At 41.8% G+C, this 17,739-nt stretch overlaps 1 protein-coding gene and 1 long non-coding RNA gene across 17 annotated transcripts in view; one reads left to right on the top strand and one right to left on the bottom strand.

Moving 5' to 3' along the window:
* Positions 1–17,739, top strand: part of DLGAP1 (DLG associated protein 1) — a 762,891-nt gene that overhangs the window by 525,948 nt on the left and 219,204 nt on the right. For 4 of the 11 annotated variants that reach the window (XM_081561949.1, XM_081561950.1, XM_081561956.1 and 1 more), the window contains exon 2: positions 8,734–8,847. The exons of the other annotated variants lie outside the window; for them this stretch is intronic. In XM_081561949.1, the coding sequence (XP_081418075.1) occupies positions 8,734–8,847 (114 nt within the window). The remainder of the gene's footprint in view (positions 1–8,733; positions 8,848–17,739) is intronic. 11 annotated transcript variants of the gene reach the window in all.
* LOC145534450 (uncharacterized) overlaps positions 1–17,739 on the bottom strand; it is a 343,726-nt gene that overhangs the window by 208,777 nt on the left and 117,210 nt on the right. The window lies entirely within an intron of this gene.

Below are 17,739 nucleotides of genomic sequence, written 5' to 3'. Positions count from 1 at the left end.
CACAGAATGTGCTTTGGAATATACCGGAGAGACAACAGTTTTAGGGTGAGTTCTTTTGGCTGGTCCTGCCATGGTTGGGTGATGAAGCTCTTTGGTCTAACAGGATTCCGTTGACCCTGCTATGGTGGCAGTTCCCTGAAGACCACAGAAACAGCCAGCTGCCGCTCCCTGGAGGCCATCAAAGACTGTCTCCTGGATGCTAGTTGTAAATCCAATCCCCCAAACCCACCACCATGATACTACACCCTGCACCAGCTCCTGCATGCATAGCGCCCCCCCCATCTCTGCACGTCAGATGGCAGACTGCTTCCCTGCCATTTATAGAGGAGTATCTAGGAATGAAGGTTCCCACACTTAGATTCCAACTGATTCAAAACTCAGGTGTAATTCAGGTGATATAATCAAAGATTTCATGAGCACTTTTATTTTGTCTCACTTTATTTTTATTTTATTGGGTAGTCTGCTTGGAACTGGGAATGTAGGCATGAATAAGAGTCTCTGCAGAGGAATGACATCTTCCCTTCTCTCTAGTTGCTTACAGATGGGTGGGTGAGACGGATTTGTAAATGAGTGAGTTTAAAATTTAGCGATAGTGTTACATTAGTAGTATGTGCATGTTGTTAAGATAAATTGTTTTTTTGGTTTTTTTTTAATAAATTTATTTATTTTAGTTGGGGGCTAATTACTTTACAATATTGTAATAGTTTTTGCCATACATTGACATGAATCAGGCATGGGTTTACATGTGTTCCCCTTCCTGGACCCCCCACCCACCTCCCTCCCCATCCCATCCCTCTGGGTCATCCCATTGCCCCGGCCCTGAGCCTTTGTCTCATGCATCGAACATGGAATGGTGTTCTGTTTCACATATGATAATATACATGTTTCAATGCTATTCTCCCAGAACGTCCCACCCTCACCTTCTCCCTCAGAGTCCATAAAATTGTTCTATGCATCTGTGTCTCTTATTCTGTCTCGCATATAGGGTTATCGTAAATTGTTTTTCTAGGTGAGCTCTACATTTGTTTTATGAAGGCAGGTCATTATAGAATTCTTGGGATTTTTTTTTTTTTTTGGCTGCCCTACTAGGCATGCGGGATCTTAGCTCCCTGACCAGGGATCGAATCCATGCCCCCTCTTTGGGAGCTCAGAGTCTTAACCTCTAAACAGCCAGAGAAGTCCCATTGGTCTTTCAGAATACAGAAGTCTCTGAGATTCCTTTTTATTCCGTGTTGTGTGATGTGTAGCTTTTCCTCTACATTTGTCAACAAGAAACAAATATATCACAAATGACCTCCTTGCCCTTAAGAAGCTTGTTAATTAAATTCACGTGCCTGACAGGTGCTCTGCTAAGTGCTGGGTGAAAAGTCCACGTAGTCGAAGCTCCCTCTGCTTTGACTACCTTTGTGGGACTCCTGAGCGGCTGGTTGAGGAGCTGATATTTACATGTAGGTTTTGACCCAAACTAACTCCTAGAGAATAAACAGAGCATATACAGCTCACGACTAAAGAGAGCCTGCCTATCAACCAGTGGTACGGGGCCCTGTCTGCCCTTGGAATTTCACACCTGCTGCCCTAGAAGCCATCACTCAAGTTCCCACCTGTGATGCTTGGTTCTGAGTGTCCACCTGGCTAGGCTGGGGACCCAGTTATTTAGTCAAATACTAGTCAAGGTGTCACTGGGAAGGAATTATGTGAATTAATATCTACAATCAGTTGACTAAGGACAGAAGCTTACCCCTGCAAGTGCAGGTGGGCCTCGTCCAATCAGGTGAAAGGCCTAAGAGAGAAATTCTTCTTTAGGAGCAGAAGAAACTCTGCCTGCAGACAGCAGTGTCAGCTCTGGTGTGAGTTGCCAGCCTGACCACCAGATTTCACCCTTGGTCATGTGCAGGCTATCCACAAGGCCACGTGCCGGTTCCTTTAAAGAAATCTCGAGTGATTCTGTTCTGCTCTAAGAAGGTTGACTGAGCCATCATCCCTTACACACAGGTCTCTTGAGAGCCCCCAGGTGCACTGACCATCCCACCCGAAAGCCCTCCCACCCTCAGGCTAAAAGATCCTTGGAACTATCCCACAGTCCATCAGGGTGCAACTCTATCATGAATTAAATAAGCTGTAGGGGTTGGCCCCCCATGGGAACTTAACCATCACTTACCACATGATTTCCATATGAAAATACCTTCTGAATTCCAAAGGACAAGTTTTTACTTAATAGACATTATCTCTATAATATAATACATATATATATATATAAGTTCATATCATCTTTATTCTTACTGTAAGTCCCTGAGTACATGTTTCTGTCCTTATATTTGAGAATTCTTGTGATTGTTCAGTCACTAAGTCATGTCTGATGCTTTTCAGGGAGCACACCAGGCTTCCCTGACCTTCACTGTCTCCTGGAGTTTGCTCAAATTCATGTCCATTGAGTCAGTGATACTATCTAACCATCTCATCCTCTGCCACCCTCTTATTTTGCTTGAATCATGAACCCTAACATTCCAGTTTCCTATGCAATATTGTTCTTTACAGCATCAGACTTTCACCGCCAGACACATCCACAACTGAGCATCATTTCTGCTTTGGCCGAACCGCTTCATTCTTTCTGAAGCTATTCGTAATTGCCCTCCGCTCTTCCCCAGTAGCATATTGGACACCTTCTGACCTGGGGGGCCCATCTTCCAGTGTCCTATCTTTGTGCCTTTTCATACTATTCATGGGATTCTCACAACAAGAATACTGGAGTGGTTTGCACTCCCTCCTCCAATGGACCACATTTTGTCAGAACTCTTTTCCATGACCTGTCCATCTTGGGTAGCCCTGCATGGCATTGCTTATAGCTTCATTGAGTTACACAAGCCCCTTTGCCACAGCAAAACTGTGATCCATTAAGGGTATGTTTGAGAATATTGGGATTAAAAGAGACTAAGGTCGCTGGGCCAAAATCACACTTGCTAAGTAGTATAGTCACATTTGAACCCAAGTTTACCTGATTCCAGACTCTGTACTACATTCACTGCACTATGATTCTTCCCTATAAGTGAAAAACTATATGGTGGCAAAATATTCTGCATGGTGGCAAAATATTCCATTTTCTTCTGTGCCACGTTTGTAGGTGTGCTGGGTGGAGAAGGATTTAGACATTACCTAACATTTATTCAGAGCTTACTATGTGCCAGGAGCATATTTTAAAGATTCCTTTGGGAATTCCCTGGTAGTCTAGTGGTTAGGACTCTGTGCTTCCACTGCAGGGGGAGTGGCTTCAATTCCTGGTCAGGAAACTAAGATCACAAAAGGTGTGCAGCATGGCCAAAATAATCGTTTTAATCTTAAACATATAGATAGATCCTGGAGAAGGGATAGGCTACCCACTCCAGTATTCTTGCCTGGAGAATCCCCATGGACAGAGGAGCCTGGTGGGCTACAGTCCATGGCATTGCAAAGAGTCAGACACAACTGAGTGACTAAGCACCACACAGCATATAGATATATAAATAGATAGATTCCTTTAATGAAACATTTAGATTGAATTATATATCATTTCTATATTTGGACACTTCAAGATTCTAAAACATGTCATTCTTAATGATTTTTTGCCCCAGCCCATCTATTTTGGTCATAGATATTTAATGAGTTTTTCTCTCTTATTCTTAAATGACAGGGATTTCACAGTGACATCAAGTACCATATCAATTAAAACTAAAAGACAGGATTGTTGTAAGGTGAATGAAAGTGTTTTAAGATGTTTACTTTAGTTTTTAAAAATGTTTTGAATCCCACAGCCTCTGGTCCTCAGAGGTTGATATAGAATAACATACAAATGCCTTTTTTTTCATGCAAATACCTTTTCATCTTGTTAACGGTTTCCTTCACCATGCAAAACTTTTAAGTTTGACTAGGTCCCATTTGCTTACTTTTGGTTTTGTTTTCCTTTCTTGAGGAAACAGATCCAAAATAATTATTGTTAAGACAGTGTCATCAGGTACTGCCTGTGTTTTCCTCTAGGAGTTTTGTGTGTTACATTTTGAAGTGCAAACTACTAGGTATAAAATACCTACATGTACAAGGATGTAATGTGCAGCTTAGGGAATATAGCCAATATTTTATAACTTTACATGAAGTACAATCTATAAAACTATAGAATCACTATTTGTACATCTTAAACTAATATAACATTATAAGTCAAGTATATGTCAATTTTAAACAAAAAGAACATGCAAATACATTCAAGCATCAGGCTGCCTACTCTCACTCTGCACATATGGTACCAACCCAGCTGATGGCCCGACCTTCTAATTAGGCATCTCCAACCCTGGTCACTGTGTCCTCTGACTCTCAGCTACACAGGGGCCCAATCAGAAAGTCACTTCTGTTTGTCCTTATTCTGAAGTTAGAGAGCCACCGAAAAATATTCTTCTACAAAAACACAATCAGTAAATGGAAAGGTAACTAAGAGTCCGAGTGCTCGATTCAAGGAGTCTTACTTTAGGGTCTCATAGCTATCCATCCAACAAGCAAGCATGTCTTAAGCATTTACTTTATAGAAGGTGCTCTGGGAAAAATGAAGATGGATCACATTGTCTCTGATGAATAATGAGCGTGGTGAGCTGTGTACTGGATGGTCTATAAAAGCAGTGTTTTTCAAACCAGTGGCTGCAACCAATTAGTGATTGGTGAAATCAATCCAGTGGATCACAAACAACATTATTTTTAATTAAATAGAATACAATAGAAGAAAGTAGGAAAGGAGAGAGAGTACATGGCACACAGAGAGGTTAAGCAGTTCTTTCTTTCAGTGGTGTATGTGCTTGTACTGGTTTCCAAAGTAAGATGTACTTCTTACTGTGAAACATTGTCAAAAAATGTTTAAAAGCTCCTGCTTTAGAGAGAGAAGGAAGAAAACAAAAGCCTTGGGCTCAAGAAGCTTGCAGCTTGCTGGGAAGATAAAGCTAATTAATGAATACAGAACTCTCTGGATAAAGGAGCTCATGACTCATGGCTAAAATGAACCTTGCTGATTTTGCATCCCCCATGGGATTGTTAGTGTGTTAGTGTTAGTTGCTCAGTAGTATCTGACTCTCTGCAGCCCCATGGACTGTACCCTGCCAGGCTCCTCCATCCATCGGATTTTCCAGGCAAGAATACTGGGGTGGGTTGCCATTTCCTTCTCCAGGGGATCTTCCCAACCCAGGGATCAAACCCAGATCTCCCACATTGCAGGCAGATTCTTTACCATCTGAGCCACCCGTGGGATTATGACCAGGGGAAAAATCACTGTGACTGTTCATTATTCCTATGTCCTCAGGAAAAAGTCACTGTGAGTTTTCATTACTCCTATGTCCTCCTCGAACTCTGGGCCCTCAGACTCCTGGACCACACACCTGGGGAACCGTCTCAGACATCCTACTTGTTCCTCTCTGGTTCCTGAGGTTTCATCAGTGCCCAATGGGCACAGCTCTTGGGCACTTCTCTATTCTGAGTGGGTCACCTCATCATTCTCAGAGCTTTAAATACCATGGGAATGCCCATATTTGGTTTTCCAGCCACATTGTCTGAACTCCCAGGCTTGCATACCCAGGTCCTCATTCAACCCCTCCACTGAGATATCTCCTGGGAGACATCTGAATACTCCAACTGAATACATTCCCAGATCAACTCCTAATCTTTGTCCCCCATCTCTACCTCCGTTAGGCCTCCTCATCTCAGCTAATGGGAATTCAATCCATCCACTGATGAGGCCAAAACCCTTGGAGTATTCATAACTCATCTTCTCGATGAGACCTTTCGTGACCGTGCACACCCTTCAATACTGCACAGCCCACCAGGCTCCCTCTTCCACAGGCACCCTCTAGTCCCCTCCCCTGCTTCCTGTTTCTCCATAGCACACATTCATAACTCCTGCTACCCTCAATCCCATGTCCAAATCATCATTAAGAAACCCACTGATAGGCTTCCCTGTTGGCTCAGTGGTAAAGAATCTGACTGCCAATGCAAGAGACACAGGTTCAATCCCTTTTCCAGGAAGATCCCACATGCCATGGAGCAACTAAGACAGGCACCACAACTGTTGAGCCTGTGCTCTAGAGCCTGCGAACTATAACTACTGAAGCCCACATACCCTATAGCTCATGCTCAGCAACAAGAGAAGCCACCACAATGAGAAGCCAATGCATTGCAACAAAGAGCCCCCACTGGCCACAACTAGAGAAAAGCCTGCACAGCAACGGTTCATGGAGTCACAGAGAGTCAGACACGACTGAGTGACTGAACTGATACTGAAACCCTCTGTTGTTTTTATCTTGCTATCTATTAAAATGTCTGTGTTCTTGCTGATATTTCACTAAAACTTGTAGGCAGCTATTACTGCTGGGTGACAGGCGTTCTGTGAACATTACTTTTGAAAGTCTTTTGGTTCTTTCAAGCAACTGTCACCATCTGTCATGGGTTTCAAAATGTTACAGCATTGGGGACTTCTCTGGTGGTCCAGTGGTTAAGCCTCCACACTTCCACTGCAGGAGACATGGGTTTAATCCCTAGACAAGGAACTAAGATTCTGCATGTGCTAAGTTGCTTCAGTTATGTCCAACTCTTTGCGACCTATGAACTGCAGCCTCCCAGGCTCCTCCATCCATGGCATGAATACTGGAGTGGGTTGCCATGCCCTCCTCCAGGGGATCGTCCTGACCCAGGGATTGAACCTGCATCTCTGATGTCTCCTGTATTGGCAGGCAAGTTCTTTACCTCTGAATGCAACTTAGCAAAAAAAAAAGTTATAGCATTGTATCCCCTAGCAACATAATGCTTGAGTTTTATGTTTAATGGAAAATTACTAAGTTTTGAAACTTGCAGTCAGAAGAATGATATGATGAAAAGAGCACAGAAATTTGAGTGAGACAAACGTGGCTTTCAATTCTATGATTTACTAGCTGTAAAATTTAAGAGTATGTTATTTATCAGCAGTAAGTCTCAATTTCATCATCTTTTCAATGTAATGAATAACAACACTGGGGTTTTGTATAATATTACATGAGAGAAAGTTTGTGTAGCAGGGATTATAAAATGGCTACCAGCAGGTCCTAAGGCTCATTGCTCCCCTACAGATACACTGAAGGAGAGGAAACATCTTTGTCCCAGATCCCAAGCCAAGGTCCAGAGGTGCTTGCTGATTGAACAGGCTGAGGCCACACACTCGGCCCTGAGACAAGCCATAGTGCTGGAGGACATGATAAGCCGGCTCTTCTGCTACTCCTGAAACACATGGATACATGGAGGGAGCAAGGTTTCCCCCAAGCAAAACCAAGGGGATGTGACGACAAAAATCATAAGTAGCAAACCCAGGGTAGCAAAACCCACAGATGTTCACTACAATCAAAATACAGGGTGGATAAAAATTCATTGTCCTCCCCTGTCCTCATATCATACCAGTATATACTGTATCATAGTCACTTTCTTGCTGTGGTATCACAAGGGTATCTTCCCAGATTGTACCTGCTTTGACATCAGCATCCCATTGGTAATATTTTCTACCAGATCCCGAAGAGCAGTGGCTCCTTCCCCTCTTTGAGGGCTCACAGACCTTGCCCCTCTGTATTTCTCCTGCAGACCCATTTCCCAGTGGCATGTGCTTTGCACAGATCCATTCAACTCCAAAGGAACAGTTTTGCCACCAAGAAGAGGATTGATGTGAAGTATTGATTACAAGCCCAGTAGGTAACACAGAGGCACTAAAATGTAATATTCAATCCAGCTTGATTTGTTTTAAAGCTGTTTTTACTCTTTTCCTTCATCCATCCCCAGATTTGTCGGATCCATTTAATACTTGTCAACCCCTTTGAGACCAGACTGTGTTTTGTAAAATGTTTTTGCTGTATCTCCCTGGCACCTGCTCTGGTGCATGGTACCCTGTAGATACCTGTAAATGTTCATGGGTGAGACCAGCTCTGTAGGGTAACAGTGAGTGAATTACCATCGAAGAGCACTATTACAAAGTTCTGTTCAAGGGCATCTGTGTTGTTGTATGGCAGACAGCAACACAACACTGTAAAAAAATTTTTTTTTAATTTTAAAAAGTAACTATAAAAAATGTTATTTGGAAAAAGATGTGGCAAAGGGTATTAACCCTATATGTGGAGTCTAAAAAGAAATGATACAAATGAATTTACTTGCAAAACAGAAAAGAGACTCAGACTTAGAGAATGAACTTATGGTTGCTGCAAGGGAAGGATGAGTGGAAGGGATAGGGAGTTTGGGATGGACATGTACACACTGCTGTATTTTAAATGGATAACCAACAGCACAGGAAACTAGTACTAATGTACAGCACAGGGACCTCTGCTCAATGTTATGTGATAGCCTGTATGGGATAAGGAGTTTGGGGGAGAACGGATACATGTATATGTATGGCTGAGTCCCTTTGCTGTCCACCTAAAACTTACAACACTGTTAATTGGCTATTCCCCAATACAAAAGTTTAAAAAAAAAAAGAATCTTACCCAGGGGGAGAAAAAAGAGGTAGGTATTTACTCCTGTCCTTAAAAGGTAATTTTTTAGGCAATCTGAAAGCAAATTAAGTTTTACACCAGCTTCGGGCTTCAAGGGGAGTTGGAAAGGGTGGTTGCCAGGGAAATCTGCTTGCAAAACACCAATCAGGCCTTGGGATCTACACATCATGTAATTGTAATTTTCCTATTGCTCTTTTTTTTTTTTTTTTCCTGCTTTTGCTCTGAGAAGAGCAAGCTAAAAAGGCTACAGGGACATTTATTCCAAGTCGCATTTGTCAAGTTGAAAGCTGTGTGGAGCAGGAAGGCAGTTCTCCCAGCTGCAAAGAAGATGCAAAGGAGCAGAGTGAGTAGGGAATCTGAGAGCTCACTAAAAGTGCTTAGAAGGCCAATGCATCCCAGCCATTTCCGTACAGAGCACAGAGCAAGGCTGGACCCTGAAACCCAGGGTGAAGTCTTCTTACAAACACTGAAAAGCTACCGGAGTGCTTGGAGGCCCCCATAGCACCCTTGGGAGTGTGGCCGTCCTGCAGGTGTTCTCATTCCCCAAAAACTGTCCATGAATTTCAAGTAAAAATCGGTAACAGTCACTGGTAAGGGCACCACAAAACGGTGAAGAAGCAACACTGCTTTATCTCATAATTATGTTCCAGATTTATTATTTTATTATTATTTTAAAACTTTTATCTGTGCTAGTCAGTTATGGATTAGATAATATATATGCTTATTTTTTTAAGATTTTTTTCTTGATGTGGGCCATTTTTTGAAGTCTTAATTGAATTTTTTTACAATATAGCTTCTGTTTTATCTTTTGGCCACAAAGCATGTGGGATCTTAGTTCCCAGTGCAGGGATCAAACCCGCTCCCCCTGCACTGAAAGGTGAAGTCCCAACCACTGGACCACCAGGGAAGTCCCTGTATGCTTATTTTAATAGTGACTTTTTTTTGTACATTTTTGAAAAGTACAGAGTGTGGGAGCATGAACTCCATTTTTTTAAGTTTATTTGTTCACGCACTCAATCAACATGCCTTCCTCAGAGGCGGGGTGATACACTCAAAGCTTTGGCATCAGAGAGATGCAGATTCCTATTCGTGATGATGACCTTGGGCAGGTCAGTCCAGCTTTTTGAGTCTCAGTTTTGCAGCAGTAAAGTGGAAATGGGAGCATCTGTTTCACAGGACAGCTAGAGGGATTAAAATAGTGTCACAAGGTATCACCTCCAGCCCTTTAAGATTACTCTGGAAATGCAAGATTATTCTATAAATATCAGATCCTCAGCTCTCCTTTCCTAAGTACAGGCTGTTCTCATGTTTACCTTTCCTCATCAGGCTCAGGAAAGGTCAAATAGGTTGACCCCCTTCAGCTGTAGCCACATGCCCTTATTTGCCTCTTTACTTTAATTGAAATACTCAACTGTTGAAGAAATCAACAACCGCTAAATGGTAGCCTTGCAAAGATAAGCCTAGTATTGACACCCAGCATTTTAATCACAGCTCTTCCTTGCTATATCGTCTTTATTTCTACCTAATGAACCAAATGCCAGAGTTATCTATTCCAGCTTCTTTGGTCCCTAATGAAATAGAAACTTGCTTTAAGTTCACCTCTGTCTTAGGTTTATGCGTTTTCCTCCCCAAATCTCTGCAGTCCAGAACTGCTCACAGAATGGCCCCAGCCTCCCCTGGTATATTTCAGGATACATGCTCCATTTCAGCTGTCCCGGCTTTCTAAGTGTCTGCATTCCTTTTGTGGCTCTCAGATTTCCCCAAATCTCACACATTTCCATCACCCCAAACCACACCATCCAACTTCCCATCCTGAGATAATCCACTCTGAAGGAGTCACCGCACATGGCTTCATCTCCCGGCCATCGTCTTCCAGCCCATCGCTGGCACAGAGTGTCTGACTCTGTCTACATTGAGTTAGACTCTATGACAGCAGCTCAGCCACACCCCATGCACATTGGAAGGGTCTATTAAAGTAAGCCTTTCCATGTCTACAATAGTATTTCTTAAAGCTTTAATTTCAAGGCATGTAATTCTTTGTTTATGAATATTTTTTCCTCCAGAGAGAGTTTAAAACTCTCAGAAGTTGTTGTCTTATCTGAAATGTGTTCTTCAGATGATCATAAAATGACAATTGGGGGCTTTCCAGGTGGCTCAGTGGTAAAGAATCGCAGGAGATGCATGTTCGATCCCTGGGTCAGGAAGATCCCCTGGAGGAGGAAATGGCAACCCCTTCCAGTATTCTTGCCTGGAAAATCTCATGGACAGAGGAACCTGGTGGGCTACAGTCCATGGGATCACAAAGAGTCAGACATGACTGAAGCACACAGGCACACAGAACGACAATTGTTCCTCCCAAAACAGCCAAGATCTAAACATAGAGGGAAAAAAAATCTCTGGACTGTGTACAGCAGACCCCTCCTTGGGCACGGTGTCTCTCTGAACGAACTATAACCCCTCTGGACTTCAGTTTCTTTATATCATAAGCTGAGATTATAATACTTACTCTCCTTATCCTTCAAGACAGTTGTAATGGTCATGAGACTGTGTAGACTTATGTTTTTTTGCAAAAGCATGACACAAATGAATGCTAATTGTTATTAATCTGATCACTAAGAAATAGGAATATTACATCCTATCATCACTATCCCAGAATACACCCATTCTTATTCTTATTTTTGTACATATTCTTTAAAGGGCTGTTGGATTGCTGCCTGAGCTCCATATTTTTTCACATTTTAGCATCTTTGATATTGGAATGTATCATGTAATCTATAGAGTGTCAGAGTTTAGTTGGTGGTATTTCTTTCTTAGTGATACAAAAAATATTGAGGAGCTTGCACTGGTATCTTGGATTCAGTAAACCTGGGCATTTGGAGCTTAGGGGAAAGTGGAGGAAGGGTAAAAGTGGAAGTACCTTGTCTATTCTGAATGGAGATTCTATTAACCAAGGGGGGATAAGATAACAGCTCCCCCCCAGAAAAAATCAGCCAGGAGTTTGAGACATTCAGAAAGAAGTTACCTTGAATGAGAGGAGATTTTTTAAGGACCCCCAGATTATTATGCTTTAGCTCACAGGTCTCCTGGAACTAGTATGACACTATTTCAACTGAGTGTTGGGAAGCCTAAAAAAAAAAAAATTGGCAGTATAACAGGATAGTCCACTTCTAAAGATCTTAGAAGAGAGATAAATACATTTTTGAGATGGTAGGCCAATTTAGGAGAGACAATTTTTACTATAGGACATATATATATAATACAATAATATATTTTGTAACTTTCATATATATGAGATTTTAAAAATAATTTTCTCTTGTTGCATTAGGAGGGCCCATCATTCAGTGCCCATGACACTATTTCAACTAAGAAAGCATCTTTATTCTGTACTTAGAGGATGACAACAGCTAGGTATGGTCATTCCTTGTCAGAGATAGGTCTTCTGTCCTCCTGAACCATGACATATGGTTTAAGGTATAGTCTGGCTATCTCTAAAACAGAAAAATGCACACTAATCCTTGTTTTGTTCTCTCAAAAATAAAGTTCTCCATTGCAGTTTCATGCTTAAACATTTGCATTTAAAAACAAATAATCCTCCTTCTCTCTAACCCATAACTGTTGTTAAACCCTAACTTTTATCAGGAGAAGGGCATGGCAACCCACTCCAGTATTCTTTCCTGGAGAATCCCATGGACGAGGAACCTGGTGGGCTACAGTGCATGGGGTCGAAAAGAGTTGGACATGATGGAAGAGATTAGCATGCATGCATGCAACATTTATTGTGATTTCTTTCAACATTTGCTGGATCTAACTGCCCCGCCAAGCTCCTGTAGGCAATCAGAACGTCTGGCTTGCCTGTCACCAGCAAGTGTCCAGGCCACTCCTCTGTCTGCTCTAGTTTCCCTTTGTTATTAATACAAAGACTTCCATTTTGTAAACCACGGGGACCAGTAATAGGAAGACCTTCTCAGACAGCTGCAAGGTTAATTTTTTTCCGTGGATTTACCTGAAGCTTTTCTGTCTGTACAAGTGACGCAGAAGGACACAGCAGCCTTGACTAGATCACAGTGTAGCTGCAGCACCGGATAGTTCATGCTCTGGGCCCCTGGACAAACTAGTGTGCTTTCTTTGAAAACACTGTAACCAATCAGTGCCTCTCTTTTGCTTCTGAGTTTAAGAGACTCATAATAAAAACAGTGTAGCAACTTTACCAGCCCTGAATGTTCAGCAACAGTATTTCTCTTCTCCAATGCCTTGATGTTCAGATTTCCCTACATTTTTTCTGGAGCTAGTTTCTCTATTAGTTTACATGTATTGTAATAATTGTAAAATTGTAATAACTTATAGTAGGTTTTCTCTCAGTGTATGAATAATGTATTGATTTTTAAAATCCATTCCATGCAGATCACGTCCATAAACTTCTTTAGGTGCTCTCATTTGAAAAATATGTTTAATTGAAATATATACACATTAAATACTTCATAGCTGGTTCTCTTAGCAACAATTGTAGCCTGTTTCTAGTATAAGACCAAGTTTCTACCATAAACTAACTTTGGGGGAAAAAAACACCTAAAGAAAAAGAAATGCAAAATAGCAAAATGGCTATCTGAGGAGGCCTTACAAATAGCTGTGAAAAGACGGGAAGCGAAAAGCAAAGGAGAAAAGGAAAGATATACCCATTTCAATGCAGAGTTCCAAAGAACAGCAAGGAGAGATAAGAAAGCCTTCCTCCATGATCAATGCAAAGAAATAGAGGAAAACAATAGAATGGGAAAGACTAGAGATCTCTTCAAGAAAATTAGAGATACCAAGGGAACATTTCATGCAAAGATGGGCTCAATAAAGGACAGAAATGGTATGGACCTAACAGAAGCAGAAGATATTAAGAAGAGGTGGCAAGAATACTCAGAAGAGCTGTACAAAAAAGATCTTCACAAACCAGATAATCACAATGGTGTGATCACTCACCTAAAGCCAGACATCCTGGAATGTGAAGTCAAGTGGGCCTCAGGAAGCATCACTATGAACACAGCTAGAGGAGGTGATGGAATTCCAGTTGAGCTATTTCAAGTCCTGAAAGATGACGCTATGAAAGTGCTGCACTCAATATGTCAGCAAATTTGGAAAACTCAGCAGTGGCCACAGGACTGGAAAAGGTCAGTTTTCATTCCAATCCCAAAGAAAGGCAATGCCAAAGAATGCTCAGACTACCGCACAATTGCACTCATCTCACACGCTAGTAAAGTAATGCTTAAAAGTCTCCAAGCCAGACTTCAGCAATATGTGAACCGTGAACTTCCAGATGCTCAAGCTGGTTTTAGAAAAGGCAGAGGAACCAGAGATAAAATTGCCAACATCCGCTGGATCATCAAAAAAGCAAGAGAGTTCCAGAAAAACATCTATTTCTGCTTTATTGACTATGCTAAAGCCTTTGACTGTGTGGATCACAATAAACTGTGGAAAATTCTGAAAGAGATGGGCATACCAGACCACCTGACTTGCCTCTTGAGAAACCTGTATGCAGGTCAGGAAGCAACAGTTAGAACTGGACATGGAACAACAGACTGGTTCCAAATAGGAAAAGGAGTACGTCAAGGCTGTATATTGTCACCCTGCTTATTTAACTTATATGCACAGTACACCATGAGAAACGCTAGGCTGGAGGAAGCACAAGCTGGAATCAAGATTGCTGGGAGAAATAGCAATAACCTCAGATATGCAGATGACACCACCCTTATGGCAGAAAGTGAAGAAGAACTAAAGAGCCTCTTGATGAAAGTGAAAGAGGAGAGTGAAAAAGTTGGCTTAAAGCTCAACATTCAGAAAACTAAGATCATGGCATCCGGTTCCATCACTTCATGGCAGATAGATGGGCAAACAGTGGAAACAGTGGCTGACTTTATTTTTCTGGGCTCCAAAATCACTGCAGATGGTGATTGCAACAATGAAATTAAAAGACACTTACTCCTTGGAAGGAAAGTTATGACCAAGCTAGACAGCATGTTAAAAAGCAGAGACACTACTTTGCCAACAAAGGTCCGTCTAGTCAAGGCTATGGTTTTTCCAGTCATGTATGGATGTGAGAGTTGGACTATAAAGAAAGCTGAGTGCCGAAGAATTGATGCTTTTGAACTGTGGTGTTGGAGAAGACTCTTGAGAGTCCCTTGGACTGCAAGGAGATCCAACCAGTCCATCCTAAAGGAGATCAGTCCTGGGTGTTCATTGGAAGGACTGATGTTGAAGCTGAAACTCCAATACTTTGGCCACCTGATACAAAGAGCTGACTCATTGGTAAAGACCCTGATGCTGGGAAAGATCGAGGGCAGGAGAAAAAGGGGATGACAGAGGATGAAATGGCTGGAGGCGTGACTCGATGGACATGGGTTTGAGTGGACTCCAGGAATTGGTGATGGACAGGGAGGCCTGGTGTGCTGTGGTTCATGGCGTCGCAAAGAGTCGGACACGACTGAGTGACTGAACTGAAAGAAAAATTTGCCATGTTTTGTTTCATAAGCAATATGAGCTAATGAGGTGTCATTGGTCTCTAACATATTTCAGGGAGCCGTGCTTATAAGCTGCGCATCAGTGCTGAGAAACCACAAGTGTTGGCTGCATCCTCATGACCCTCAGCTGTACCAACTTAATTTATAAAATGTAATCACTGAGCCAATAATGAGGTACTGAATATAATCGTATCTCTGCAGTGACTCACCTGCCATTGGAAGGAAAACAAGACTGTTCTCAACATTTATAATTTCCCTAAGAAGTCTCCCTGTTGCCATGGTGATGTTGATGCTTTTTAGCTCAAAACGCAAGAACTCTACATTGTTACTACCATAATTGATAAATGGCAAATGGATCAGGCATGATGGATGATGAAGGTGTCATGGGACTATAGTTGTTCAGTTCTGTATGTACCATGAGATCAGAGAGAGAAAGACAGCATCAAATAGAGTCTCGGCAAGACACAGGAGCTGTTGAGCTGGAACTCTTCCCCTTTGTAGCGGAGATTTTGGGCAAGTTACCTAACCTCAGTTTCCTCATTTGTAAAATGGGGATAATAATAATAATACCCTTAGTTGTGTGGATCAAATGAGTTAACATTTATGAAGCATTTAGAGCAGAGCCTGCACACAGGACGCATGATTTGAGTTTGTTAAAATAAGCTACATAGTGAAGCTTAGCTAAACTTCACTGGTAGTTTTCAGCATTAGAACCTACAAATCACTGTTTTCAGGTCCAGGAATAGTAGCATCTCTTCAGTCTGATGTTTCTAGATATTACAAACTTTCAAAATAGTTAAATGCATGAGTTAAGGAGGCAAGAATAGTGCTTTTTTTTCAGTGGAATGTCTATTCTCAGTTCCTAGAAACTATGACTTCGAAATCTATGTCTACTCTGTACATGCGTGTCATTGTAGACAATTTTATTAACGCATTGTAGACAATTTTATTAATTTTAATAATACAAAATTAACACAATTTTATTAGATTTAAAATTCATGTTATTAATCATAAATTTTAGATTGAGTAAACACTGATCTTTGAATTAAACCAAAAATGCTTTGAATTCCAGTGTTGCCATTTCTTAGCTGTGTGTTCTCAGGCGGATTTCTTAAGTCTTCTGAGCTTCCACTTCTCATTTGAGAAATTCAAAAAAATAGAGTTGTGTTGATGAAATAAGATCCTATAAGCAATGGCGCCCCACTCCAGTACTCTTGCCTGGAAAATCCCGTGGATGGAGGAGCCTGGTGGGCTACAGTCCATGGGGTCGCTAAGAGTCGGACACGACTGAGCGACTTCATTTTCACTTTTCCCTTTCATGCACTGGAGAAGGAAATGGCAACCCACTCCAGTGTTCTTGCCTGGAGAATCCCAGGGACAAGGGAGCCTGGTGGGCTGCCGTCTATGGGGTCGCACAGAGTCGGACACGACTGAAGCGACTTAGCAGCAGAAAGCAAACTGCATAGCATACTTACATGTTAATAATGAAACACAGCATTATTTAATGGATAATCAGTAAATATTGGGTTGGCCAATAAGTTCATTTGTTAAGATGTTACAGAAAACACCAGATGAAATTTTGGCCAATCCAGCAGTTAGCAAGAAAATATTAAATACTTTTTTACCTTCTCATTGCCAACGTGGCCACTTCTAGGGAGCCCTTCCTGGATCCTCCTCCATCACCATTACATAACTCCTGTTTCTAGTGTCTCCTTAGCTTATACTCCATTTATGGGACCACATCTGAGGCTTGGTAACATGTTGACTTGGAACTGTTCTCAAACTTTTGTCTGCTTTGTCTTCTTATCTCCGTTATCAGCATGTTGAGGGCAAGAGGCAGCCTCCTTGTTTTCTGGTCTCTTTTAATTAAGCCCTGTGCCATGTTCTGTGCATAGCTCATAGGTTGTTCATTATGTCTTAATGGAAAAAAAAGAGTGGCCATTGTTACGTTTTTTTTTTAACAAATGGAGGAAAAATGAGATCCTAGTGTGGATCCACATTGAACTGTGCTGTGCTGTGCTTAGTTACTCAAGCATGTCCGACTCTTTGTGACCCCATGGACCGTAGCCCACCAGGCTCCTCTGTCCATGGAATTCTCCAGGCAAGAATACTGGAGTGGGTAGCCATTCCCTTCTCCAGGGGATCTCCCAACCCAGGAATCAAACGCTAGTCTCCTGCATTGCAGGTGGATTCTTTTACCCATCTGATCCACCAGGGAAGCCCTAAGAACTAAAAATAAGGTCAGAAACAAGCCCTTTATGGCATAGGATGGTGTCCTGATGAACTCAAAGGAAATGATTGCTTTGGGTGGGTCAAAAAGTTCATTCAGTTTTAAGTAAAAATAAAAAGATATATTTATCATTTTCACCCAGAACTTTATTGAACAACATATTCACTAACTGAAGAAACTCTTCTGGCCAACCCAATAGAAAGACAAATGAGCCATGTACTGAGAACATTATCTTGTGGGTTCCTCACAATTAGGGACTTGGAGCAGGATCCAACAAAGCAAGAGGAAAAGAACAGTTAAGCTAAGTAGTGGCTAAATCAGGTAAGTAGGGTAACCAGAAAGCCAGAGGGGAAAAACTCTTTAAGAGGTGGTATGTGTGTGGGTACATGGGTGTGTGTGTTTGTGTGTAGAGGCCAAGAAAAATTTAAGAAAATGCCACTAGCTTTCATGAGGAGATCATTGGAAACCTTCAAAGAGTGTGTCAAGCAACCTATAGAGGCTGAAT

Source organism: Giraffa tippelskirchi, chromosome 14 (genome assembly GCF_054371585.1).
Source record: "Giraffa tippelskirchi isolate mGirTip1 chromosome 14, T2T-mGirTip1v1.2.pri, whole genome shotgun sequence".
NCBI lineage: Eukaryota > Metazoa > Chordata > Mammalia > Artiodactyla > Giraffidae > Giraffa > Giraffa tippelskirchi.
This window is presented reverse-complemented; position numbering and strand designations above follow the sequence as displayed.